This window comes from Glossina fuscipes, unplaced genomic scaffold (assembly GCF_014805625.2).
Source record: "Glossina fuscipes isolate IAEA_lab_2018 unplaced genomic scaffold, Yale_Gfus_2 3, whole genome shotgun sequence".
Taxonomy (NCBI): domain Eukaryota; kingdom Metazoa; phylum Arthropoda; class Insecta; order Diptera; family Glossinidae; genus Glossina; species Glossina fuscipes.
The window spans coordinates 15,435,538-15,461,072 of NW_023998417.1; the positions used below are offsets into that span (position 1 = coordinate 15,435,538).

General features: G+C 35.1%; 6 protein-coding genes across 8 annotated transcripts; 2 read left to right on the forward strand and 4 right to left on the reverse strand.

Annotated features, from left to right (window-relative positions):
- The first annotated feature begins 3,910 nt into the window (after positions 1-3,910).
- Positions 3,911-8,562, forward strand: LOC119634598 (cilia- and flagella-associated protein 58). The gene is made up of 11 exons (XM_038028847.1): positions 3,911-3,923; positions 3,984-4,092; positions 4,160-4,379; positions 4,972-5,110; positions 5,176-5,329; positions 5,400-5,714; positions 5,786-5,919; positions 5,990-6,306; positions 6,381-7,203; positions 8,080-8,218; positions 8,299-8,562. The coding sequence occupies exons 2-11, from the start codon at positions 3,985-3,987 to the stop codon at positions 8,560-8,562; spliced, it is 2,613 nt and encodes an 870-aa protein (XP_037884775.1). The 5' UTR covers positions 3,911-3,923; position 3,984.
- A 707-nt stretch (positions 8,563-9,269) lies between these two features.
- Positions 9,270-13,170, reverse strand: LOC119634599 (cilia- and flagella-associated protein 58). Its single transcript, XM_038028848.1, has 11 exons — positions 12,982-13,170; positions 12,686-12,905; positions 12,499-12,628; positions 12,148-12,442; positions 11,756-12,084; positions 11,361-11,677; positions 11,112-11,290; positions 10,148-10,508; positions 9,792-10,074; positions 9,598-9,736; positions 9,270-9,539 (listed from the first exon to the last, which is right to left on the reverse strand). Exons 1-11 carry the CDS (start codon positions 13,168-13,170, stop codon positions 9,270-9,272), a joined length of 2,712 nt encoding a protein of 903 aa, XP_037884776.1.
- A 3,508-nt stretch (positions 13,171-16,678) lies between these two features.
- LOC119634950 (casein kinase II subunit alpha) lies at positions 16,679-20,209 on the reverse strand. 2 transcript variants are annotated; one of them, XM_038029396.1, is made up of 3 exons: positions 19,856-20,209; positions 19,403-19,783; positions 16,679-18,257 (listed from the first exon to the last, which is right to left on the reverse strand). In XM_038029396.1, exon 3 carries the CDS (start codon positions 18,158-18,160, stop codon positions 17,150-17,152), a length of 1,011 nt encoding a protein of 336 aa, XP_037885324.1. In that variant the 5' UTR covers positions 18,161-18,257; positions 19,403-19,783; positions 19,856-20,209; the 3' UTR covers positions 16,679-17,149. The 2 variants fall into 2 exon arrangements, with proteins under 2 accessions (XP_037885324.1, XP_037885323.1); XM_038029395.1 differs by having other exon boundaries at positions 19,851-20,209.
- A 1,006-nt stretch (positions 20,210-21,215) lies between these two features.
- On the forward strand, positions 21,216-23,212 carry LOC119634931 (mitochondrial-processing peptidase subunit beta-like). Its single transcript, XM_038029374.1, has 5 exons — positions 21,216-21,378; positions 21,586-21,798; positions 21,854-22,182; positions 22,257-22,633; positions 22,693-23,212. Exons 1-5 carry the CDS (start codon positions 21,310-21,312, stop codon positions 23,127-23,129), a joined length of 1,425 nt encoding a protein of 474 aa, XP_037885302.1. The 5' UTR covers positions 21,216-21,309; the 3' UTR covers positions 23,130-23,212.
- A 51-nt stretch (positions 23,213-23,263) lies between these two features.
- On the reverse strand, positions 23,264-24,859 carry LOC119634932 (RNA-binding motif protein, X-linked 2). Of its 2 annotated transcripts, XM_038029375.1 has the most exons (5): positions 24,771-24,859; positions 24,402-24,684; positions 24,186-24,334; positions 23,844-24,129; positions 23,264-23,527 (listed from the first exon to the last, which is right to left on the reverse strand). In XM_038029375.1, the coding sequence occupies exons 3-5, from the start codon at positions 24,197-24,199 to the stop codon at positions 23,438-23,440; spliced, it is 390 nt and encodes a 129-aa protein (XP_037885303.1). In that variant the 5' UTR covers positions 24,200-24,334; positions 24,402-24,684; positions 24,771-24,859; the 3' UTR covers positions 23,264-23,437. The 2 variants fall into 2 exon arrangements, with proteins under 2 accessions (XP_037885303.1, XP_037885304.1); XM_038029376.1 differs by lacking the exons at positions 24,402-24,684; positions 24,771-24,859 and having other exon boundaries at positions 24,186-24,381.
- On the reverse strand, positions 24,742-25,507 carry LOC119634933 (V-type proton ATPase subunit F 1). The gene is made up of 4 exons (XM_038029377.1): positions 25,419-25,507; positions 25,274-25,355; positions 25,016-25,221; positions 24,742-24,958 (listed from the first exon to the last, which is right to left on the reverse strand). Exons 1-4 carry the CDS (start codon positions 25,470-25,472, stop codon positions 24,926-24,928), a joined length of 375 nt encoding a protein of 124 aa, XP_037885305.1. The 5' UTR covers positions 25,473-25,507; the 3' UTR covers positions 24,742-24,925.
- Positions 25,508-25,535: the final 28 nt, after the last annotated feature.

Below are 25,535 nucleotides of genomic sequence, written 5' to 3' on the forward strand. Positions count from 1 at the left end.
TCTTAATTTCCTAAATAAATTTTTTTTTTTTTTGGCAGTTTTTTTCTCGTTGCTATTAATTATTAAACTATTTTTTTATGTAATAAATTTTCCTTAAATAATTGCTTCGTTTTTTTTAAACGAAACGAAAGACTTGGGTAACAAACTTGAAATAATATTAAAGCTCATCAAACCACTTGTGAAATTCTTTCGTAATCTTTAATTAATTTTCAAAACATTTTTTATACTTATTTCAACTCTATTAGATTTTGCACTTGTTACTTATTTCAATTTGTTTTCTCTCTCACGCAAGGGACAAGCTTCACAGGCCAAACAATCCAGTACAACGACGAAATGTTACTAAATCTTTATATTGGCTTCGAAGCGATCTCGACGACATGTGGTAATTGACGGCGGCAGCGACGTTAACTTTGTTTTGCAAACTCGTAATGCATACATGTGTGCGCGCGTTTGTGTGTATATGTGTGTGTGTCTATGTGTGTGTGTGTGCGTATGTGTCTGTGTGTGTGTGTGTGCAAATTTTTTAGTATTTGTAGGTAATGCCTTTTCTCGCTTTATGTTTTCCGCTGTTTCACTAAATTCTCACTTTACGCTATCATGAACTTTTGCTCAATAAACGTGAAGCTCACACAATTTTTCCAGTGACACAGTGTACACTAGACGCGTAAGAAGCTTAAATATAGCTTCATAATTACATTATTTGTAATAGTGGTGGCATTAATACGTTCATATAAATTTAAAATTTCATTTTCTATAATTGTGTCGTCGGTTTTCCTGTGTTTTCTGTACTACCGCTTTCGGTTTTACCAAAAGAAAAACGAATCTTGTTTGTTTGCTTCTCTGTTAAAGCGCTCCGAAATAAATTTAACGACCTTTCCGCTCAATTGTACAATCACGACTAACCACGCCGAGGCTGCCAGCTTTAAGTTTAGTTTAACAAAGTTACACAAAATAATCGATTGTTGTTGAAATCAAAGTAAACAACGAAAACTAGCCGTTCACTTAAACCGAAAAATGTAAAACAATAAAAACCCATTATTGCAACTTCAAAACCAACCACAAAACATACGACCTCCAAAATGTTTTTTTTTTCTTCTTTTTTTTTTTTTTTTTGTTTGTCATTATGTGTTGTCGTTGTATTGTAAACAAAAGTAAGCTTTTTTCATTTCGATGTACGCATGTATCGTATTACTCCATGCATAAATTCTTGGATATGTTCAAATGAGTATTTTCCCATTACACGATATAATTAAAAGTAAAATTTGCTTTTTAATGCAAATATTAATTTAATTTCATCATGTTTAGCGATTTAAAAGAAAAGATCGTTAAAACAATTATCTCTTACATCTCTTAAGTGAAAGCTTTCCTGATCTTTCTTTCTCTGGCTCTCTAAGCCTTTTTCACTATATATGTATTAGCAAACTCATAGACATGGGAAGCTTTTTGCGTACTCTACAGTTGAAAATTTGTTTAAACGCACAATAATTAACTTTTATTTATTTATATATTTTTTTTAAATATTTTCTCAACACCAACGTTCACGTCATTTGGGTAGTCTCTTAAGGGAAAGACAGTCACTACAATTGCCATCAATTGGAAACGTTTTTCAAAATTAATCAAAAATAAACTAATTTTATCAAGTCCTAAGTAACATTTATATGTATGGTGTATACGGAAATTTTCGAAAATTTCGAAATTTTTCTCCTTTGAGAAAAGTAATTTATGCAAACATTTCATACAGTTTTCCTGCTTACAATAGAATCAAAAGTACTAAACCAAATAACATGCATTGCACAAAGTTAAGTGTAAGCTGGTGCGACGTTAATGACATAAAATCAATACCCTTCAGAGCCACACAGAGGTACTGCATATAGATTTCACAAAAATTCGCCCTAAAAATTTTTAATTAAAACAAATCGCATTTGTGTAACTTAAAGCCTAATGTTTGTAATGATGTTGATTTTAATGAACGTATAACTTACGAATACAAATGTAGCACTTCTTTTTTAGCTAACTTACTATAGGAATGCTATAAGATTTCGTAAGACCCGTTGCGGGTATTGAAAGTTGTAGTTCAAGTTCATTTCAAAATAAACAAAAAATATCTATCATACAATAACAAAGTGTATAGGTAACGGCGTAATGTAGATGTTTTGAAAACTTAATTTCCTTTTATTTTCCTCGGCGCATTTTCAAGGATGGCGTATGCTAAATTCATCGTTCCGTTTGTGGCACTGCGAAATACACATAAACGACACTGAAGTAAAACATTCATGATCAGCGACGAAGTCAGAGTTTAGTTATATGCGGATATATTTGCCACAGGGGTACATGAAGATTTGTCAAGGGCGGGTAAAGTGTAGTAATACTCATTAGAAATCTGCTAAGTCATCAAGGGGCTAACTGGCTTAATAATGTGGTTTAGTCTGTGTAAGTTCTATAATAACCTCCGTACAAACGATTATGTGCAATTGTGAATAAATGTTAACTTTGTGTGAAGTTCAACTGCAAAGGGCGAAGTTTTCATCAACATTACATATTATATTTGCGATACGATCGCAGTATGTCCATGTTCATTAAGCATCAATAGAAACAAGCATCAAAGCGTTTTGCACTTGTTTTTGTTTTCATTCGATTCATATTTATATTAATAATAATTGAAAAATGATGGGATTGTCATTGTTACACTAAACGGCAAACGCAAGAAATGAGTTCAGTCAACTTACATAGCCTCCGACCAACTGAAATGACGTTTAATCATCTGAATGTCCAAAGTCAATTGTTGTTGTTTCGGTATAGATATTTTTTTTGGAGCCATTCTTCGCATACACTTGTTCATACACACGCGTGCAAAAATAATTAATCACGTTTTTCTTCTCCTCCAATAAATGTCTTATAATTGAAAAAATTTAAATTACATTCACAATACAATCACACCGCACAAATACACACTCACTCAGTAACACTTGGAAATTTTTCTACATATTTGCAACAATGGGCAGTAAAAAGCATTAGATTTCGTAAATCTATTTAAAATGAAAAGTTTTCCTCTAATTCACTTCATTACTTTTTACTTAATTAAATTTGAATTGTAAAAAATTAAGCACAAAAAACAAAACTGAACTGAACTGAATACGCGCGCACGCACGTATATGCATATACCCAGATTGCATGTTACAGCTGCGTCCATGTGTCTCCAAATTGAAACTAAAAGTGGTTGAATGCGCATGTAATCGAAAGAAATAGAGTTTAAAAGACATACAATCAAAACCGGTAAAAAGAAAATTTTAATGGCAAAATACAGACAAGAAATACAAACATGGACAAGAGAGAAGCTTTATGCGGTTTGAAACGAATTTTCTTTTACCCACAATTAGCTTGCGTTGAAACAAGAAATGTGTTCAGACCAATACGATTTCATCCTTTATCGAGATAACTAACAATTACAATAGATGGGGGATGAAGTGAAGAACGGCACAAGTCTGGTCACAGTACAGCTTCCTATAGGTTTTACATTTATGGCGCGACCCACAAGACAAACTTTGCCTTTCAACAAAAACTGAATTGTTTCTCTTATTAGGAACAAAAATATTAACTTCCGTAGGCTCGTTTCCACAGTGGATGGTCGTATAACGACTTTCATAATAAATGATTGTAGTCTGTAAGGCAAAGAAATGTGCCGGAGTTTTTTGGTGGATTTTTGCAAAAGCATTCGAACAATTTCTTTAAAACTTAGAAGATTCCGCATATATGTGAATTTGTAGAATTCTTATACACATATGTGTATGTGCGCATTGTGCAATATTGAGAAATCTCAACAGGTGACGTGACTCGCTCATGTTTCTCTTTGGTTCAGCAAAGCTCAAGTGTTTCTCTTACTGGTGTTGCTAAGAATAAAAATTGTTATATCGATACTTGAAAAGGTTGGCGTATTTAGTTTTTCTTGTAAAATTATTCCAAATTTTAAATAAACGATATTAAAGTATGGATGAAAGTGCAAATTCCAAAGGATCCGGTTCTGAAGATGAGCCGTTAGTGCCCGATATTATCGACGACCAATTTTACAAACAATTAGTGAACAGAGTACCCGAAGTATACGTGAAAAGGATTATTTGCTCACTTTTAGTTTAATCTCCAAATGTTCCGTTCCTTTTCATAGATCACCAAAATCCTTAGGCAAAAGGATTCCCAAAGCAGTGCTGATAACGTTCAGAAGCTTTACATTTGTTGCAATCGCTACAGGGTAAACTACAATTTGGAACGTGTGAAATGCCAGGACTTGGAAGAGAAGATTGATGGTTTAAATGGTCGCTTGCACGAGGCCCAGGAATTAAATGAACTAAATCAAGCTACTATAACCGAACTGAAACAGGTTATAGGTAAGAGAGAATACACACACGCACACACACAAGAACATACAAAATCATTTTATGCGCTGATTAAAACGATTCGTAATTATTTTTGCTGCATCTCTAGACTTAAGCAGGATTTATTTTGCGACGAAACATACATTTCCACAATTAGTTCTTCGCGCTAATCAGCGCAAGTTGCTAATAGCCGCCCAGCAATCAATCAATGCACCGTCACATGTCCCTTTAATTCACTGCGTCAACCTGTTCGTCCGCTTCATGTACTTATATAGTTCAAAATATGATCATTTCAAGGTTGCAAGTATTAGAAAAGTAAAAGCATATAGATATGCAGAACTGCTCTCTTTTATAAAATTAAGATTCTGAAGAAAGCACTCAAGATGGAGTCGTCGCACGAGACCGTAGCTCCGATAATATTAAAAGCAACGAACTTTTTTAAAAGTTTATATCATATTTCAATTTACTTATAATTTTGATTAGTTTTGGCAGAAACTTGCGGCATCTGCTTTTGGAGTCTATGCGATTTATTGCATAGATAATCTTTTCAGGCACAAGTCTTGTTTGAATAATAAAATTGAATGTCGTTTTATTAATTTTCAAGAAACTATTTGGCGTCAAAAAGATGCCGCGCATCTCAGAGAACAAGCTGCGCAAGAGGAATTAACGCGGCTTAAAGAGACTACGGAACAGCTGCAGGAATCAATTAAAACCTTAAGCGACACAAGAGCTGCTCTAAGGCAGTAAGACTTGAACAATTGCTCGTCGTTGCGATACAATATATAATAAATTTTTTCTTTTTACGCAGAAAACGAAATGAAACGAAAATACGCGAAAAACTCGAAACGGAGATACGAGAATTGACGAAACGATTGCAAATACAACGCAATTACACGAGCGAGCTAGAAATTGCTAATAAAACTATGGAGGAGAAAAATAAAGGCTTAATCAAATCGTTAGATGTAAATTCAAACCATACATATTAACCGTCTTCTCGACAACATGTATATATGTCTGAGGAATTTCTTGTAGGAAACTTCGGGAGAGACTTATCAACATAAAAAACGCATAGATGTTTTGACTAAAGATTTGGAACTCTTGCAAGGCGAAGAATTGAAGTGTAGAGAACAAATCGCGACTTTCAAGCAACAAAACGAAAAGCTCACCAAAATGAAAGTTAGACAAAATTTACAAATATTATCTTTGAAGACCAACATGGAGCACTTGAACACAGTTTACAATGGTGTATGCAATAAATTAGCTAAAATAACAGTCGATTATGAGTACGCCATGCAAGAGAGAGATAAACACAAAATGGATTTAAATCAGAAAAAGAATTTACTTAAAGTATGAAATGTCTCTCCCTATTCATAATTCCTTTAATTATACGTATACCGCACGCTGTTCTGTGATTTTAGGTACGAGAGGAAGAAATTATAAAATGCAAGCATGAGAACTCGAAGCTAACTAAACTGCAAGATACTGCATCCAGAAAGTATACAGCGTTGGACAAATCGAAAAAAGAATTTGAGCAACAAAACCTCAGACTAAAGTCAATGAAGCCTAAAACATAACTCTGACGTCTAATATTAGTCTTCTTTAATATAATTTCATTCTTTCAGAACTCAGTTAAGTACTCAGGATAAGGAAATAGAAGCTACGAGGCGCGTATTGCAACAGTTTGAGAGGAATAATTATCAACTTACAAACGAGAGGGATAATCTGAAAAGAGACTTATTGCTGCAGCACAAATGCAATGAGGAATCTCAGAAAGCGACTAGCGAGGCCCAATACGAGATCCGCTCGCTAAAGGACACTCAGCTCTTACAAGAGCGGAAATACTCGAAACTCTTGGACGAACTAATGCAATTAAATGCAGCGAAAGCAAAAAAATCAGAAGAAACGCAAAATCTTTTCGATAAAATTGATTCCCTACAAAGTTGGTGATAAATAACTGTTTCTTTACTTCTTCATTTTTAAAATTCTCAAAATTTCATTTCAAACATTTTCTAGGCAAAATTCAGATTCATAAGTCTTACGAGTTAGAACTAAAACGAACCATCAGTGATATCGAAAACCATTGCGTAAAACTTCAAACACAACACAATACTCTGGCCAACGATAACAACGCTCTACAGCGCAATATCCAAGCCTTAAGTGAAGGCAAAACCAAATTAAAAACTTGCTTGGAAAATCTACAGAATACAAACGAAAGTCTGAAAGCAAAGCTAAAGCATCGTGATTCGGAAATCAGTAAATTGCAAGTACAGATCGACAAAATGGAAAAGGAACGCAGACTGTTGAAAAATGAATTGCGTGGAGCGAAACTAAGTGAACAACATATCAAAGATGAGTTTTCAGAGAAGATGAAAGAGAATGATAACTACGCGAAAATGCAACAGCAAGATCTGAAAATCGTAGATCGTCTCAAAAGAGAATCGGACGCTTTAGTGAACGAGAAAAATTCCGTTCATTCCGAACTGTCAAAGAGCGAGGAAAACTGTAATCAGCTGAATATAAAAATCAGAAATTTACAAAAATCTCACGACCAATTACAGAATGAAGTCGTGTGTTATCAAGACGAAATGAATTTGATGAGGACGGAAATAAAAAATTTAATAACTGAAAGGGATGTACTGCGAAAAGATCGAGAAGTAGCAGCAGATCTGAGACAGGAAGTCTTGCAAATGCATCGACTTCTAAATCAGGAGCGTATAAAAGCAAGAGCTTTTCAGGAGGAAATGCTAACGCCCATGAATGTACATCGATGGCGCAGTCTCAAAGGCAAAGATCCGGAGAAGAGCGACCTCATCCAACAAATTCAAAGTTTAAGAAAGTAAGCAAACACTAACTACGATTACTTTAGATGGAACTCGCAAAACCCTCACTACAAATAACTGTCGAGCGGCCGGGCAATTAAATCTTATTTTAACCCCTGTTTTTCTATTAAATCCACGCAAGTGGTGCAATTAGTTTGAGCTTTATTTCACTTCATTTATTCCCTTTCGAGGACAAAGTTTTGAATAACCTTTAAAACATCCATCTAATCGTGGCGCGAAAGCTCGACTTAACCGCACCAAAGATTATCTTTTCTCGCACCGACAACTTCGTCTTCGTCGTAGCGCAGGTACGAAATTATTGTTAGTTTCCGAAACCCCGAAATCCCGCCGCCAAGGCTGAGACTCATCTCTTGTAACATCATTTTTTTCAAAAATTCTGACACTGATCTTCTTCTACTTCTGCGAGTCAGTGAATCAACAACGGATAACTCGCTGAGTTGAGTAAGAAAGGTTCAGTGTGAACACGAGGTTCTTTTCTTGAGCAATAATGCAGTTAACAGATGGCTTGTTCTTGTCATTTGGAGATGAAATGTTGTTTCTTACTGCTTTACTGTTACATCTTTAGAAACTTTCGTACGTTTCCAAGAAATTCAATTCAGGAAGAATCGACGTCAAAATGGAGGTCGTGGAAATTCTTTTATTAAACAAGCTATCAAAAGTATTTTCATATTTTATTTATACTGAGCTACTAATTGTTCTCCTTTTTTCTTTGGACATCGAGTTTAGCTGGACTAAACCAAGGAAACAGCTTCTATGTCCAGATTAATGAAAAAGTAGAAGACTCCATTAGTTGTTCAATACGAATGAAATTTTTCTTTCTTGATTGCACTTTCTATTTATTGACAGATTCATTTTCCTGTTCATTATTGCAGGCAACTCTTAAGCCGAAACATAGCTGCCCTAAGACAAAACACAGCTCTCAAAGAATCTCAGGCGTTGTATGATGCTTTAAAAGAATTCATGTCAAAATTACCAAGCATAAAAATAAAAGAGGAGCTCAACCGTGTTAAAGTATATTTCTTATATGCGTTTTAATAATTCAGAGATCAACTATCCTATTCCTATCGCATTTCAACGCTTCTTCATTGCAGGCCGCACTTTCCCGCAAAGATAAGAAGCTCAAATCTCTGATGGCTGAAATCAATGCCAAGCTAATTGAAGAGAAAAGTAAAGACCAAGAAATCGAAGGCTTAAAAATAAATTTGACTAAACTTAAGCAACAATTGCTAGAGGAACGGAAGCGTAACGAACGACAAGCGCTTATGCAAATGCAAGTTGAATGTTTGTCAGCACCGCCCCAGCTAGAAACACATCGGACTAATAATGAGACTGTAAAAAGTAGAACAATCATTTAATATTTAATTATTTTAATAATAAAGTTAGTCGACAGTTTCTATATCACCGGAACATGGCGGCATTCTTCTTTTCTCAAAAGGTTTGATATATGAAAAAAAAAAACAAAATTTCAATGATCTTATAAACTACACATACCCTTGATCGGCATACTAAATTGTGAGTCGATCAAGCCTATCTGCCGAACCGACTATTGGTCTCTGCAAATGTCTGGTGATCAACGCGTTTCCGATCGCAGAAATAAAGTTGTCAATCGCAAAGTCGCAAATACAGATTTTACAGTCAGGCTGGCCAGACGGGCCAGACCGGTCAGACCGGTACAAGGGAAAAAGGATTGAGAGCACCTCTGCTTTCTTTTTAATTTTTTTTCCAGATAAAAGTGTTGGGAATGAAAGACTCGATAAAAGACGAATATATTCGTGTGTGTGTGTGTTTTTTTTTAATATGTTAATATATTCATATAGTCATATATTTATATACATACATGTAATTGTATATAGATATTTGTCGGTATAAATATATTTATATAAATACACATAACAATACATGTACACATATATACGCAGTTACATATACATAAGAACGAACCCATGCATATGTGTACATGCATTCAATAATTTTTTTAAAAAATAGGCACAAACATATAAAAGGTTTTCGCATTTTAACCTTTTTAATGTTAAATTAATTTTAAAAAAAATTCATATATCTGTTAATTCAGATCCTCGTCTATGTCTATATCTTGCGGTTCAGCCTCGTCCGCAAACACACAGTCGACGAAATTGTCGGCACCAGGTTCGCTAGGAGGTTTCACACTTTCCATGCTGGGTGGCACGTCGATTTCGCATATTTCTTTCTTAGCTAATTTCAGAGTCGCCTTAAATTCCTCGATAATGCATTCGCGAGCTTTCATTTCGATTTTGTTTATAAATAATTCAGACTTAAGGGCCTTCAGCTTCCTTAATTGCCCCTTACTAATACGCTAATTCAACAACGAACAACCATAAGTCAAATTTATGTTTGATTCGAATAATAAATACCTGAGTTTCTACAAGCTTTTGCTTGACGTTATTTGAGGGCATATTTTCAATTACTCGTTTTAATGAATCAGAAACTTTGCGCGACTCTTCCAGCTGCTGTTGGACATTGACTTTTTCAATCTCTAACTTCAGATTGCGTCTGGGAAAAAAAAATGATTTCAACAAATGCATGTTTTTTTTAGTTTTGCTACAACCTTTGCAACATTTGGACTTTGGCCAGTAATTGGAATTTGTTCGGATCTTCGCCTTTCAGGATACGCCAACGATGCACACCTGTCGGTGTTTTGGCGTCTTCAGTTAGCGAGCGTACTCTGACCCTTTCTTGATTTAAAGCTCGCTGCAAACGTATAATCTCTTCACGCATATCAGCCGTACTCTTTATGGCGCGCGATAAACATTCCCGCTCCGTCTGCAAGTTAGTCAATTCCATTTTCAATAAACGTATATCCTCCACTCTTTGATTGTACTGTGTTTGTCCTACAGGCAGTCACATAGATATTTATTTATGAATTTATAGAATCTTTCGTCTACGTCTAATAAAGAAACTGACCTTGGTCTAGAGCCGTTTGTGTTATTTGCAATTTCTCTTTGAGCAAAATGATTTCATCATTACGTCGTACCATCTGCAAGCCAATTAAATTCTTCTCCTTTCTAGTCTCATCCAGTTCTTGCGATAATTTCATAAATTTCAATTCGTCGTCCGATATGGTTTTCAGAAGATGTTCATTCTTAATTTTCACATCCTTCAATTCCTTCCTAGCACTCGACAACATGTTCTCTTTGTTCTTCAGTTCAGATTGCAGATCTTTTTTATCGTTATTTAAACGTTCAATCCGCAAATTCAATGAGTTTATCTTATTTTGATTAGCTGAGATTTCGTTGGTAAGTTGAGTTATTTGATGTGAAGTTTTCTACGAAAAAAAATATGCAAACATATATTTCTATCTATAAACTCCCAATAATATATCTTGTGTTGCCAGTTAACTGTATATAACGAGAATATACGTTGCGATCCGTGTATGTGTCCCAGTCGGATTTCCCCATTAATCCACATGAATGTATATTTGTCATAATAGAGTATTTTAGAAAGTATTTTTATCGTTTTGCCAAGTCGTTCCATGACAAACTTCCTTCCGTTCATACTACACATGCACTATGTTTTACGAGTATTCGAGTCGCTAAAGAGGTCGGCACAGTTAAACGGCACGGTTAAGTTACACCCTAGTAAAGAATTTTCTCTAAATAACTTTTTTAAACTTCGCTAGCAAAGCCTAGCGAAAGAAAAAGCTTTCGCACTGGTCTAAATAGAATGCTATTCTATATAACGTGAAACTATTTACGCAAAGAGTTGTCGTTTGACTTGCTTCTCATTTTAGGGGATTTATATGAGGCGTGCACTTGGAAGCACCTCGCAATCTTTTGCAGCCCAGTCCCTAGCACTAAGAAGCTAGCAAATTTTGCAAACTCTCCAGCTCGTGTGAACGCAGTCGGAAGCTGTCGATGTTAATACTCACCGTTTGCAACACCCTGAAGTTATCTCTTTCTTGCGTGCAGGTTTCCAAATTTCTTTGCAAGATCATTTTTTCTGAGTGGACAGCTTCCAATTGTTTTTTCATATTAATTAAAGCGAAATGCTTCTGTTGCAGCTTTTCGGTGAGATCCGTAACTTGATTGCTTTTCAACTGAATTTGCTCTAAATGTATGATTAAACGTTCATGTAATGCGCCAAAGAAGTCCTGTCCTTTCATTATTTTTATCCATACCTTGGAAATATTCAATTTTTTCATGCAAAGTCTCCATTTCTTGCGCCATTTCACCTCTTTCCTTTTCAGCCTTCGCGACATTGACTTTGGCCTCGTCCAGTTTGACGTTAAGTTTGTTGATATCCAAATGCAAATTGTCAATATTGTTACTTTGGATGACAATAGTATGCTTCAGATCGGCAATTTGATTATTCAGTTTCACAATATCGCTGCGCAGATTGTCCCGCTCTCTAGTCACATTATCTTTTAGACGCCTAAGTTCGTCATACTTTTGACCCGAGATCATTATTCCCTTCTCCAAAGAGTTCACTTGATTTCTTGCGTTATGTTAAACACATTTTTATTTAATTTTTTTTGCAATTTTTTACGAAGTAAATAAAATAAATAAAACTTACTTTAAGCGGACAACTTCCTCGTTTAAAGAGTTATTCACCCGATTAATTTTATAAAATTTGGACGAAACGGAACTATGATCTTGTTGGGCTTTTTTGTATTTATTGTTTAGCTGGGTTATGCTGTGAGCCTTGGCTTTATCCTCTAACCGTAGCGCTTTAATAACTTCATCACTTTTCTTCACCTCCTTATGTAATTCGGCAATTTCCTCTTCATTTTTTACTATCGTCTTCGCCTGCACGGTGTTATCGCCGCGAAATTTCTCAACAATAAGTTTCATACGATCGTGATCCGCAGTTTTCTTTGTTAACTTTAGATTGGTGTCGCCCACCTAAAAATGAACATGATTTTCGTGAACATCCTCTATGAGGTGAATAAATTATTCACATCTTACTTCTCGATTTAATAAATCGATTTTATGTAATAGCCTCGCGTTCATCTCCTTTTGCTCGTCCGCGTTATTCATAAGCGCACGCAGCTTCGATTCCAGATTTTGCTTTTCTGACTCCAAAACCTTTACTGTAGCCGAGGTCTTAGTTAAAGTATCCTCATTATTGCGTATGATATACTCCAGAGACTCGGAATAGTATCTCTGCATTTGCAAACGCTTTTCAAGATCAATAACTTCGCCATTAATGCGATCTCGCTCTCTCAAAATTATATTTTTGTATTTTGCCAAATGACCAAATCTGAATAATTCAAAAATAATTTATATATGCGGATGCTATTGAAAAGTCGTCATTACTCGGCAGAATCGTCTTGTTTCTCAGCTTCTTTGCTTTCAAAGCTTTCGCACTTCAACAGCACTTCCTGCAGTTTTTCCTGAATTTCTTCTTCGCGATACAGCGATGCATCAGATTCTCGCCAAGCATCGCCTATTATTTATATTAACAACATTATTGACGGCGCAAACGCTTGCTTATTTCGCTTACCTAAAGTCTCTTTTAAGTGCTGCATTGTTTCTTCTGAGTTGGCCGTCAATTCCAAAGCTAAACGCAATTTCTCTTCCGCTTGACCTATCAACGGTTGCAATTCCTCTACCTTACGGACTTCCTCGGAATACTTGCGATGCACTTTGAACAATAGATCTGAGTACTTTTTAATCTTGGAAGCTTCAAAGATACGCCCCCTTTCCATTAAATTTTGTATAAGCTTTACGAGACTTTTTAATTAGTTCGAGGTCCCTACATGCTTAAGTAAAAAATAATCTATCTAATATCGCACTCACTTTACTGGCCTTCCCAAAGAATTCCTCATTGAGATCTTGCAATAAATCAATTTCTCGTTCCTGTAAGGACGTCTCCGAATCTTGCAATGGCGGTAAGCCTTCTCCTTCAGGCTCTTTTTTCTTTTTCTTTTTTTCCCCCGATTTGGCGCCCGGTTTCGCGCCTGCCTTCGCAGCTGCTTTTGGTGGCATTTCTTTTTATATTATTCACGAGGATTTCTTTTTCTTCCCGTTTGTTTTATTTAGAAAAAAATTTTCCGAAATAAATTTTCTGAAACAAAATAGGTACGTAAGCATATGTATACATATGTACACACATTTATTTATACATAGGCAACAAATGAAAAGAAAATTGTCCCATGTATCTAATTTAAAAAATATTTAAACTAAAAAGCCATTGTTAGCTAATATTTCGGTTCTTTTTGTCCGACTTTCGCCCGGCTTGAGCAGCTCCTTTACTTGCCAATCTACGAGGTCAAGTTGCGAATACGACATTTCCTCCTTGCCTCCCTTATAAATCCCCTTACATGCTGCATTTCCGGGCAAACTTTCGTTAACTGGCGACGGCATAAGACGCCTTTACTTAATCGCTACGGGGAAGTGAAATATCTTTGTCTGCGATTATTATATTTTCATAACGACTTATTTTATCAAACAAGCGATTTCCGCAACTGTATAAAGTAGTCTTTATATAAATTTGTTATGATTAGAGACTTCGGCATCCGGTAATTACAGTTAGTTGTTATCGTTCAATTGTACAAAGGTAATGAATGATCCCTTTTAACCCGGTATTGGCAAAGTGAGCTTCATCAATAAAGTGGATCTCTAAACGCATTAAACAACAGATGAGTTCGACGTTTAAATTACGTCTAGCGTTAATGATGGAAAAGATACGCATTAATATACTAAAAAGGGTTATTAGATATTCGATAAACGGATTAATCGAATTTTAATTTCTATTAATAATTATGAAAATGCAAAACAATATTTGTTAACAAATGATTTCGTCATTTACCGAAGAACAAGAGGAATTTGTATTTACAAGCAAAAAAAAAGATTGAAAATTTTCTTCTTTATCCCCGCCAACATAACTCAATGTGTATGAAGATACAATGACAGCAAATTCAATTACACTGCAAGGTTCTTGTAGACATTTGAAGCGAGGAAAGGATGGCCGTACGTAAACCACCGCGCTTTCGAGAGCATGCTTCGGAAACTATTTGGACTAAAGTATTTGAACTGCATTTTGAAATTGCATCTGAAACTTGCTTGCGCGCGAACAATTTCAGAAACTTTATTAAACAATAATTTAAAATGCTGTATAAAAACGTGTGAAAAGGGGAAAAGAATTGAAAAGTGAATCTAATAAAAATATGTGTACGAAAAAGTAAGTAATTTGTTGTAAATGTAACGGCCGCACATCTGTGAAAACTATATTCGATACAGAACATCTGATGATTAAACATGTACTAGCTGGCCGCCAAAAGCTCTCCGATGTTCAGACTCGTTTTTAGAATGTCCAATCCTATGCACACCGTGGAAAAGTTAATCGTGGATAACTTAATACGAATACAGTAAAATGTATAGTTTTATCACAAAGCGACTAGACTAGCCGTCTACTCTGTCTTGGTCGCTGGTGCTCATCCCGCCTTTTTGTCTCGGAATTTACTTCTGTGACCTAATAATAATAATAAAAATAGTAATAGCAACAATAATATATCCGATGTGCTTAGCAATCGTATAGTTTCATTTGAAATTTTGTGTCTGTTGTTGGCGATTTGCTCAAAGAATAAATTTGTAATAAGGTCTCGTTTGGCGTGACTACCTTCGTTTTTTTCTGCATACAGCTAGCGAGCTGTAATCCGTTCCCTGTCTACTTTCACTGTGTTATAAATAAAATTAATTACTAAGCCGTACGATAATTAATACCTATATATTTAAGATCCGGACGCTGTTTATGTATCTTTTAGTTAATTAGCTTTCACTTGGACGAGGTACCTTCAAGGTCATTTGAATACGAACTATGTATAACTTTCGCCATTCAAAGAAATCAAGCTCTAACGTCATATACAATTAGAGACTTGATATCTGCGAAGAAAACGTGACCGTTTTTCATAGCAATTTCTGCTGGGGTCTCTTGTGGAGCTGGCAAATTCATTACAATAAAGTCTAAAACTAATTTTATGAAATGATTGTATGAGCAAATCATTTCTCGATCCCATTTAAATGCAAATGCGTTTCAGGGCTTTATTTATATGTCAAATGTTTGCGGAATTAAAGAACCTTTTAATTCTAACTTATTTTAAGTTATACGATATTCGTCATTGGTTCTTTTTCGACTCTTTGGTCCTGAATACATATATATATATATATATATATATATATATATATATAAATGTATATGTATGTATGTGCATATAACATGACAAAAAACGGCAACAGATTGTTTGTTGCCCTCCCACATCTCCCGATACACATACGCACACAACCTGCATTCTGGTATAATTCAAGAAGATGTGTCTTATGTTCAAAATTTTATTTATCAGATGAAGTTTTTTATGCTGAATTTCAAAATGTTACAGAAATTTTCACGTCTTAAGAAACGCAGAAAGCATACGTTGAACACTTCGAAAACTCGTACCACACAAACGTAAACTTCGATTTGGATAGCGTACACACACCCATTTAATCAACTCTAGATCGGAGTGGGTGCGATGGCAAACTAGCGTTGCACCAACTTTTTGATGGGATGCGCTGCTTCTTTCGTCTTATATTTTTTTGTGACACGGAAATCAATTGTGTTATGTAAACTGTTTGTAAAAGCGGCCAAACAAATATTTGCTAGCACGTTAAAAGAAGCTACAACGGGGAGAGGACAACGAGGGGAAAGAACTTCGTAAGCGAGGGTTGAATGACGCAGTAGCAATTAGCAAACTATCGCAAAGTACATACGTATGTAGCCTCCCATGATCTAGCGGTAACTACGTTAACTTATTCATTTTTTACTTCTAGGATTAATAAAATCTCGACATAGTAGTCGAGAGAAAAACAAAAAACTGCTTAGAAAAAACCCCTTTGCAACAGCTCCAACGGAACACCTTCAAGTCAAATAAACAAGTTGAATATTACTGTATGTAAATGTTCTGGCATAGCTTATTGAAGACGACGGATTTCTCCAAAATGGCTAAAAGACAATTTCGACAAAGTGTCAATCGTTTATTTTGGTATTTAGCCACAAAATCAAGCTAAATGGGGTGTAATTTGAACTTTTACTTAAAACTGTTTACGTATGTGTGTGCATATTCATTGTTTATTCTGCTCCTTTGGTAAGTTTCAATTCATGATATTTAATCTTTATTATTGTTAATCGTTATTATATATCTTTATTAAATAAGCATCTTGGTTTCTCTGTGAAAAGCCAAAATATAGATAAATTGCAAATATCTATGTAAGCATGTATATATAAAAACAAACGAAAACAGATTTGAAAAATAAAATCAAGAAACAATAAGTTGTAGAAATTTTGAGTACATGTATTTATCAGAATGTATTGATTGATTTTAATAGCATGTGTATAGATGTATGAGTGTATGGGTGTATGCGTGTATGTGTATGTGTAGTGTAGTGTACATTATGAGTATATGAGTTTGTACTTGTGTAGAAAGAACCGATTTAAACTGTATGTGAAAGTGCGTGCATGTATTGTAGTTATTCGTATTTTATTTTATAAATTGTTCAATGTCTTCGTTACAACTATTATTGTTAATGTACATATTAGTTTGTTGAATTAATATTATTAATATTCTTTTCACTTGCAGTACAAAGTCAGAGACAGATTTTTTTTTTTTTTTTTTCTTATTCTTTCATATAGATATTTTGTATATTTCTAAACACAAGTAAATATATTACTGGGTGCAAATTTTCCACTGTACAAAACTATTTTATAAGTTTTATCGTCTCTTGATTTAGATCTTGATTTTACTGATCCGGATTCTATCATGGTGAGGATTTAATGTTCTTGTTGTTTTAATCTAGGTTACTTGTTATGAATTTTATTTATTTTTCCATCATTTTCATAACTTAAGATTAGCTTTCTTTGCTTATGGGTCTCGTTCACACCCAATATTATGCTATCGTTTGAAGTTCGCGAGAACTACTAGACTTGCTAATCCTATTGTTGATTATTGGCTTTTATTTGGCCGTTAACAATGGGCGCAAAATACGGATGCGCCATAGCCTCACGGGCAGTGAGTCGTTCGACATGATCGTAACGTAACAGTTTGTCGAGAAAATCGAGAGCTTCGGGCGAAACGAGGTGTTGATTGTCAGAGTGCACGAAACGTTCCCACCGCTTACGCGAATGCCTTTGTAAGATGTCATGGAACCGCGGGTCTAGCTCAATATTATATTTGTCGAGATAGACATAAAGCTCCTCAGTACCTAACACCTTAGCTATGCGCACCAATTGATCATAGTTATCATGGCCATGGAAGAAGGGCTCTTTTCGAAAAATCATTGAGGCCAACATGCAGCCCAGTGACCACATGTCAAGAGAGTAATCATACATCTGATAGTCGACCAGCAGTTCCGGTCCCTTGAAATAACGAGAAGCGACGCGCACATTATATTCCTGACCAGGATGATAAAATTCGGCTAAGCCCCAATCAATCAAGCGCAACTTGCGATTCTCATGATCAATCATAACGTTGTGTGGCTTTACGTCACGGTGCATTATGCCCATACTGTGGCAGTAGTCGAGCGCCTTCAGCAACTCAAACAGGTAATAGCGTATTTCGTAGTCTGTAAGCGTTTGATACAGCTGCTTAAAGTCTGTATTGTTAACATGTTCAAAAATTAAGGCTGGGGTGCGAGAAACGGGATCCTTTACTACCGCCAGCAAAGTAATGATGTTGGTACCACCACGTAAATTTTCTAAAATCTTTATTTCACGCTTGATCTTCTTCTTCTTGACGGGTTTAAGAATCTTCACCACGCATTTTTCATTATTGGTTATATTAATTGCTTCAAAAACTTCCGAATACTTGCCTCGCCCTAATTTGCGCACCAATTGGTAGTCGTCTTGATTAGCCCAGTCAACAACGTAGTTCTCGTAATCCCAGTACTCATCCGGCTTATGTGCATTCACGTCCGTGTAGACACGAGCGGCACTAGGTAAAGTCATTGTATAAACTAGCTCGACTATTGAGGGCTGAACTTCAGACGATTTTTCAGAGGTATGCCAACAATTCCAAACGTTGGACGTTTTCTGACAGAATGCGCTGTAAAGTAAATAAAACATATAAAATAAAACCTTGTATATAACTTAATCGCACACGCAAAACCTTATATCAGTTTACAGAAAGTGTAAACAATGGTTTTCCTCATTTGGAAAAAAAACTCTGTTCCTATAATATTAGAAAGTAGACTTGCGGAGAGTTTTCAATACAAAAAAACTAATTACAAAGAAGGCTTTTCTCGAAATCCGCGACCGCTAGGAGTACGTTGCTTCCTCATTTGTGAAACAAGATAGCAAAATACTGTGTAAAACGCTTGAAAGTAATGTCGCCTTTGAAGGAGTTTCAGGTACATATGTTACAAAGTCTAGAAAGGAACGGCACGCTAGAGCTAGAGCTTCAACTGCATTTAATTTTAAGTAGTTTTCTACCAATTTGTACTGGACAGTGGTTACACTGATAGTGGATGTAATGTTTATTGCTTGTATGGTGTTCAATTTATATTTGCACACTTCATAAAGACGGTGACAATATTAGTACTATCTTGCATACTACTATTTAGAATTTATTTTATTTGGGCATAACAGTTATTTCAGTGTAGCAAATTTTCTTATTAACCGTATTTGAGGATCACTTTCAATCCTAGCACTAGTTTCTAAGTTCACGTTATTTTTTTTTATGTAAATCGAAATTGGAAATTGTGTACGGCTGAACGGATAAGCGAAAGTTTACACCTTCATTTGGTATGATACATGGACCACCAAGCACTAGAAACCTAATTAGTGTGAACACTCACGATTCCTTGATTTTTTTCATAGTGTAAGACGATCGCTTGTCCAAGCCGATCATTACCAATCAATATCAATCCAACGACAAGAAGTAGATTGCAATTATAATATTACTGTATTATCTCTTTTTCGGGTGCTAAACGTGATACGGGGTTGAAATTGGCAAAAAAAATTTTTCATCGTCAAGCCATTAGAAGCTGCTCTTAAAAATGCACAGTTTCCAATGAAAACCATACGAACAGAGCAAACGAGGACTTTCAAACATTTTGATTTAATCACATTTCATTCACATGTTATAGAATTTTACATTTACGCAAACTTTGCACATCAGTGCCATCTTTGAAAGAAGAGAAGATTTTCACTGTCAAACATTTTATTACATATTTTTATTAGCCAACTCACCTTAGATCCAATGACTTCAATTTAAGATTTTCTGAAGCCTTTCGTTTATTGCAGAGCACAGCCCTTCGGTTTATTTTAGGTCTTCTGTAATGTGCGAGTTTCCTATTAGTTGATGATAAGCAAGAAAAGTCCTTCGCAGAATTTTGACAATAACTGAAGCTGTTGTAACAGCAAGTAATAAAACGCTTTTGATAATTTAAAAGTATTTCGCTGCTAAATACGCCGATCCCATTAATCGCATAACGTAAAAAACTTTTTATCAAACGAGAATTTTTGCCGGCGACAACGATCGACAACGACTTCACGATTATGCCGTAACACGCGTGCGAGAGCTCAAGCTGTTTTCGTTAGGTGTTGGAAGCCTAGCCGCGCTCTTAATATCTTAAATTATTTTAAAAGAGAGCATGTGTGATATTTAAAAATGTAGTTAACAATCCTTTTTAATTACTTTACTATTTTCTTATGTAGCCGTGTGAAAATATAACAAAGGGAATTGCGGTGCCACTTCCTTCACTCGTTCTGTCTTTAACGTTGTTAGCAAACGGCTGTATAATGCGGGCAAAAGAGAAAACACTATTTACCGCACAAAACGCGACCACACTATTTTCTGTGGTACCACCGATATAAGCCACCGAAAAATTCGTTAAAGGGAGACAAATGGATATTATAACAATGCGAATAGACAAAGACACCACACCGGAGAAATTTGTTTTTCCAAATTTTTTTCCCCCGTCTTTTTTTTTATTGTTATACGTAAGTACAATCAACTGTAAATTTCTATCAATAATCCACTAAGTTTCTGTCTTCTCCTTTTTTTTCAATAAAGCAACTTTCAACTAACTTTTTAATAATCCTAATTAAGAACGTTGCCATACTTCCTCAAAAATTTATTTCAGGTATTTCAGATCAATGCAATGCGGTTATCGATGTATCGATGTACAGAAATTAAGAGACATTTTATGTTTGAAAACTTATGGTCACAAAAAACAATAAATAAAAATAACAAAATAAAATAATTCACATTATAATAATACAATATGAAAGTTATTATCGATATCTCATGTTAACATTATCATTGCTGTTAAACATATACACATATTATAATTTACATCATACAAATCAGTCGTTTTGCGAGATAATCTTTTTAATTTACTTATTCGATTGTCCAAGTTTCCGTTTTACTCCTATCTGAGAAAGAAAGAGGGAGAAACTTTGACATTCATATATACAATATATACTTCATAGTTCAACAATATTTTCTATTTTAATTATATAATAAGTAATTTTATCTAACTATCTTTTTGGAAAAACTTAAGTTTTCTAACGAAAGCAAAATCATTAGAGATTATATGCTTAAAGTTACAAGAACAATGTTAGTTTAAAATGGTGCGGTAATTGTAAATAATATTCTTTAATTTCTTTAATTTTTTAACATAGAATTGAAAAATTAACCAATTTTGGAAACTAGTCTCAAAATGTCTAGTCAAAAAAATGTCTTAAAGAAATGTCATCCTCTTTTTAAAACAAAATCTAATCGTTTGACTTGTTTTTCAAATATTATAGGAATCTACTGCAATAACGAAAAATAAACTATGTGTGCTGCTTTTTTAGTTCATTGCAGTGTCCACTCTACAGTGTTATCATGTAACCCACAAATGCAGCACTACGCACGCCCAAATATCGTAACTTTTTGTAAGATTACATATGAGGACTTTCATCTGGCAATTACAAGCAAATTCAAGCAATTTATCTAAAAACACAGTATTTCTTATCTATTTTTATATTTTTTATCTGTCATTTAAAAAATTTCTTGTTCTTCTCCTTTGACTGTCAATAGGAAAAAATTAATTTTCTCTAGCTTTTAAAGAAGCATTTTCATATAATTTTTCGAACATTAAATTCGAGCTATGGCTATGCGTGTGCTAAATGTTTCGCGGAATTTGCGTTCCCTTTCTAGAGGAGCCGATATATTAAAGGTAATAAATTTTTGAAATTTTTTCATTGGCAAAAGTTACGTAATGTTCAAATTTTTAAAAAATTTCACAAATTACATTCAATTCTGTTCAATTGTCTTCGAGTAACATATTTCCGAAAAACGTTTATCCGCTCTGATGCATCGACGGTTTTATTAAAAACGATAAAGACTGTAAACTTCCGCATGTCTTATTTGGGATTCTTTGCAGCGCTTCAAAGCTTCTAAAGCAGAGGTTATGAGGAAAACTCTGTTGAATATTCCTGCCACTCAAGTGACTACTTTAGATAACTGCTTGCGTGTTGCTAGTGAAGATTCAGGCGCTTCTACTGCTACCGTAGGGCTGTGGATTGATGCTGGTTCTCGTTCTGAGACGCCCCAAAACAATGGTGTTGCTCACTTTTTGGAGCATATGGCTTTCAAGGTAAATCAAATTCAAATGGATGGAGAAGGTTAGAAAAATTATATTCATTTTGAAGGGTACTTCCAAAAGGTCCCAGACCGATTTAGAATTGGAAGTTGAGAATATGGGCGCCCATTTGAATGCTTACACTTCGCGGGAACAAACAGTTTTCTATGCCAAGTGCTTGTCGAAAGACGTATCAAAAGCTATTGAAATTTTGGCTGATATTATACAAAATTCGAAATTAGGCGAATCTGAAATCGAACGTGAGCGCTCTGTGATTTTGCGTGAAATGCAGGAAGTCGAAAGCAATTTGCAAGAAGTAGTTTTTGACCATTTGCACGCTACTGCCTATCAAGGTACTCCCTTGGGTCAAACTATATTAGGTCCCACGAAGAACATCAAGTGAGTTAGTTCTAAGGTCGAGCTAATCTAAGTTTTTTTTTTTAATCTAAGCTTTAAACGTTTTATTATTTTAGGAGTATTGGCAAGAATGACTTACAAGCTTACATTAGCACTCATTACAAGGCCTCGCGAATTGTTTTATCTGGTGCGGGTGGTGTAAAACACAATGAATTGGTGACAATGGCTCAGCAGCATCTGGGTAAACTGGAAAATACTTTTGATGGCAAACCGCCTTCAGTGGCTCCTTGCCGTTTCACTGGCTCGGAAGTACGTGTTCGTGACGATTCACTTCCTTTGGCTCACATTGCAATAGCTGTTGAAGGTTGTGGTTGGACCGATCAGGACAATATTCCTTTGATGGTTGCGAACACATTGATTGGTGCATGGGATAGGTCCCAGGGTGGCGGGGTTAATAACGCCTCCAATCTTGCTCGTGCTAGTGCAGAAGACAGTAAGTTTCCATTTTCACCATTTTAAACTTTTATTCCATTAAATTTTTCGCGTCTGCAGATTTATGTCACAGTTTCCAGTCCTTCAATACTTGCTATAAGGATACAGGCTTATGGGGCATTTACTACGTTTGTGACCCTCTAGAATGCGAAAACATGTTATTCAACGTTCAGACTGAATGGATGCGCCTTTGCACCATGGTCACCGAAGCTGAAGTTGAACGCGCCAAGAATTTATTAAAAACAAATATGCTGCTGCAACTAGATGGCACTACACCCATCTGTGAAGATATAGGTCGACAAATGCTTTGCTACGGTCGCCGTATACCTCTACATGAACTCGAACAGCGTATCGAAGCTGTTGATGTTAAAAATATTCGCGATGTCGCAATGAAATACATTTACGATCGATGTCCTGCCGTAGCCGCTGTTGGTCCCGTCGAAAATTTACCAGACTACAACAGAATTCGTTCATCCATGTATTGGTTGAGGGTTTAAAATCGAATAGAGAAAATAATGAAAAGCCTGGTCTGAATCCGAAATAAAACTAGAATTTAAATAAATATGATTTTGCAAAGAAATACTGGTCTGTGACTAATATTTAAAAGCGAAAGAATTAGTCATTACATGAATAAGTAGCTATTTATCAAGATCGTATTTAAGCGCAAAAAATGGAATTAAAAGCCAAAAATTGAATACTGTATACACAAATATTAGATTACAAGTGCCTCCGAAGTTTACAGAAGTAGATCCGTCTTTGTCACATACCTCATCACGGCCGCGAAACAGGAACATAACTTTCAGCATTATTTCGCAAACCCTCCTTTGTTCTTATTTTTTTCCTTCGGTGGCTTATAATCTGCTACATGATCGACCCTTAAGCTATTTCCTAAAATCTGCAAGACAAAATGTTTTTAATTTATTATATGCATTATAAAGTATAAGACAAACAGTCTTAAGTCTTAAACAAACAAATAAAAACCCAAAGGTCTTGCTATACGTCTTTTACTGAACCCAACAACCATTTCAAAAATCTTTAGATGTGTTTCATAAAGTTATTCTCATATTTTTACTTTATGAGTGAAAGCAACAGGCTGACTCATAGTCTTATCAAGTTTGAAGTCGTTTCTGTAGTTTGTTTCTGTTTATTATTTGCAAAAGTTCCTTATTCACTCTAGTGCTTTGATGACAACGATGTGTAAATATACTCACTTTGATTCCATTTAAGTTATCGATTGCCAAAATCGTAGAACGCTGATCGTCGTAGCATATGAAGCAAAACCCTTTGGATTTACCCGTATCTTTATCGCGTACCAAGTTAATGTTAACAATTTCACCATACTGGGAGAATATACAAATTAGATCGCCTTCAGTTAAGGTATATGGAAAACCTCCCACAAATATCCACGCAGAGTTCTTATACATGTCATGCCAAGATCCCTTCTCTGATGTCCTTCGCAATTCCAGTTCGCTTAGTTTTAGCACATTTCTCATATTTCTAGAAAGTAGGAAAATAATACCTTCATTTTGATTTTCTTCTCTAATGAAACTTACGTAAGCGGATTCATTGTGAAAAGAACAAATCAAGACAAGAGTCGAAGGCAATAATGTAATGTGAACTTTCCACAAAATTAAATAAGCTTATCCTTTTTTCCTCCTTCTTTGCGAAAACAGCAAACCGTCTGCTTTTGACGCGAGTTCTCCTATATAATACTTTTTTATGAAAATATCTTATCCTTGTTTATAAATTAAAGCGTTTTGATAAATTACTTTACGAAAGAAACATCAAGCCAGCCAAACCGATCGTTTCCTTGTGCTTATATTTGCATAAATTTTAACAATTATTGAGGCTGAATATTAGTAAGGTGACCAGATTTTCTTAATAAAAAAACCTTTTAGAGAAGTATTACAGTATCTTTTCTTTTCATTGCGTGGGTGCAGAATTATTTTTTCAATGTTTTAATATTTTGTAATCCGGTAATCGGGTGTTCTACTAGTCATCTGCGCTGATTTCTGACTTTACTTGCTGTAATCGTAGAAATTTGTTTGGCCGCTTTAAAATTAGAAAAAGTAACAATATATGTTGAATTTATGTAAAACATTGGTTGAATTAACGTATTATGCAGTTTTTCGTCTTACAAAGAAGTTTGTAAGACGATGCACGATTCAAAATGTATTAAGCAAGTATTTTATTTACGAATGCCGTGAACACTTAAATTAATAACAAGAATATTTGCAATAAGAAAAACTAATCCAGTTGTTATCAAACACATCAATGGGCTCGACCAACATATCTAGCGAACTAAATCTTCGGGGTTAAACATGCCCTTAAAGAAATACAAATTTTTCAAAATAGCTTTCGTAATATATTGAAAAGCACTCACTCGGGCACGTCGTAGAATGGAATCTTTACTGGCGTCATATGGATGATCTTTGGATGGGATTTCAAGAACGGCTGGCACTGGAGAGGAATGTGCATCTATAACGTGACGAATGAGCTCTGCGTAGTTCTGGTTGATGAGAATTATATCGATGTCATCACGCTTCAGAAAACGTTTAAAACAATCCTCGATTTCGCTTACAGCAGTATCTTCAAAATGTGTCCACATTACATCATTTCTAAGGTTTTTTGTCATACTTACTCTTATCGACTACCATAAAATTGGGATGACGATTTTTGTTAATTTCTCCGACTCCTCCTAAGAGAAAACCAACGCAGGTATCCTACATATTAATAAATGTACATTAATCCCACTCATTACTATTATTATAATTCAAAGACACCACCTCGTCACCAATTACGGATATTAATTTTCCTTTAATGGCAGAATGTAAAGACATCTTTTCTTTTTTTTTTAAAAGCAAGTACGAGCAATTGTTCTGTCTTCTTAAAATTTTAAGTCT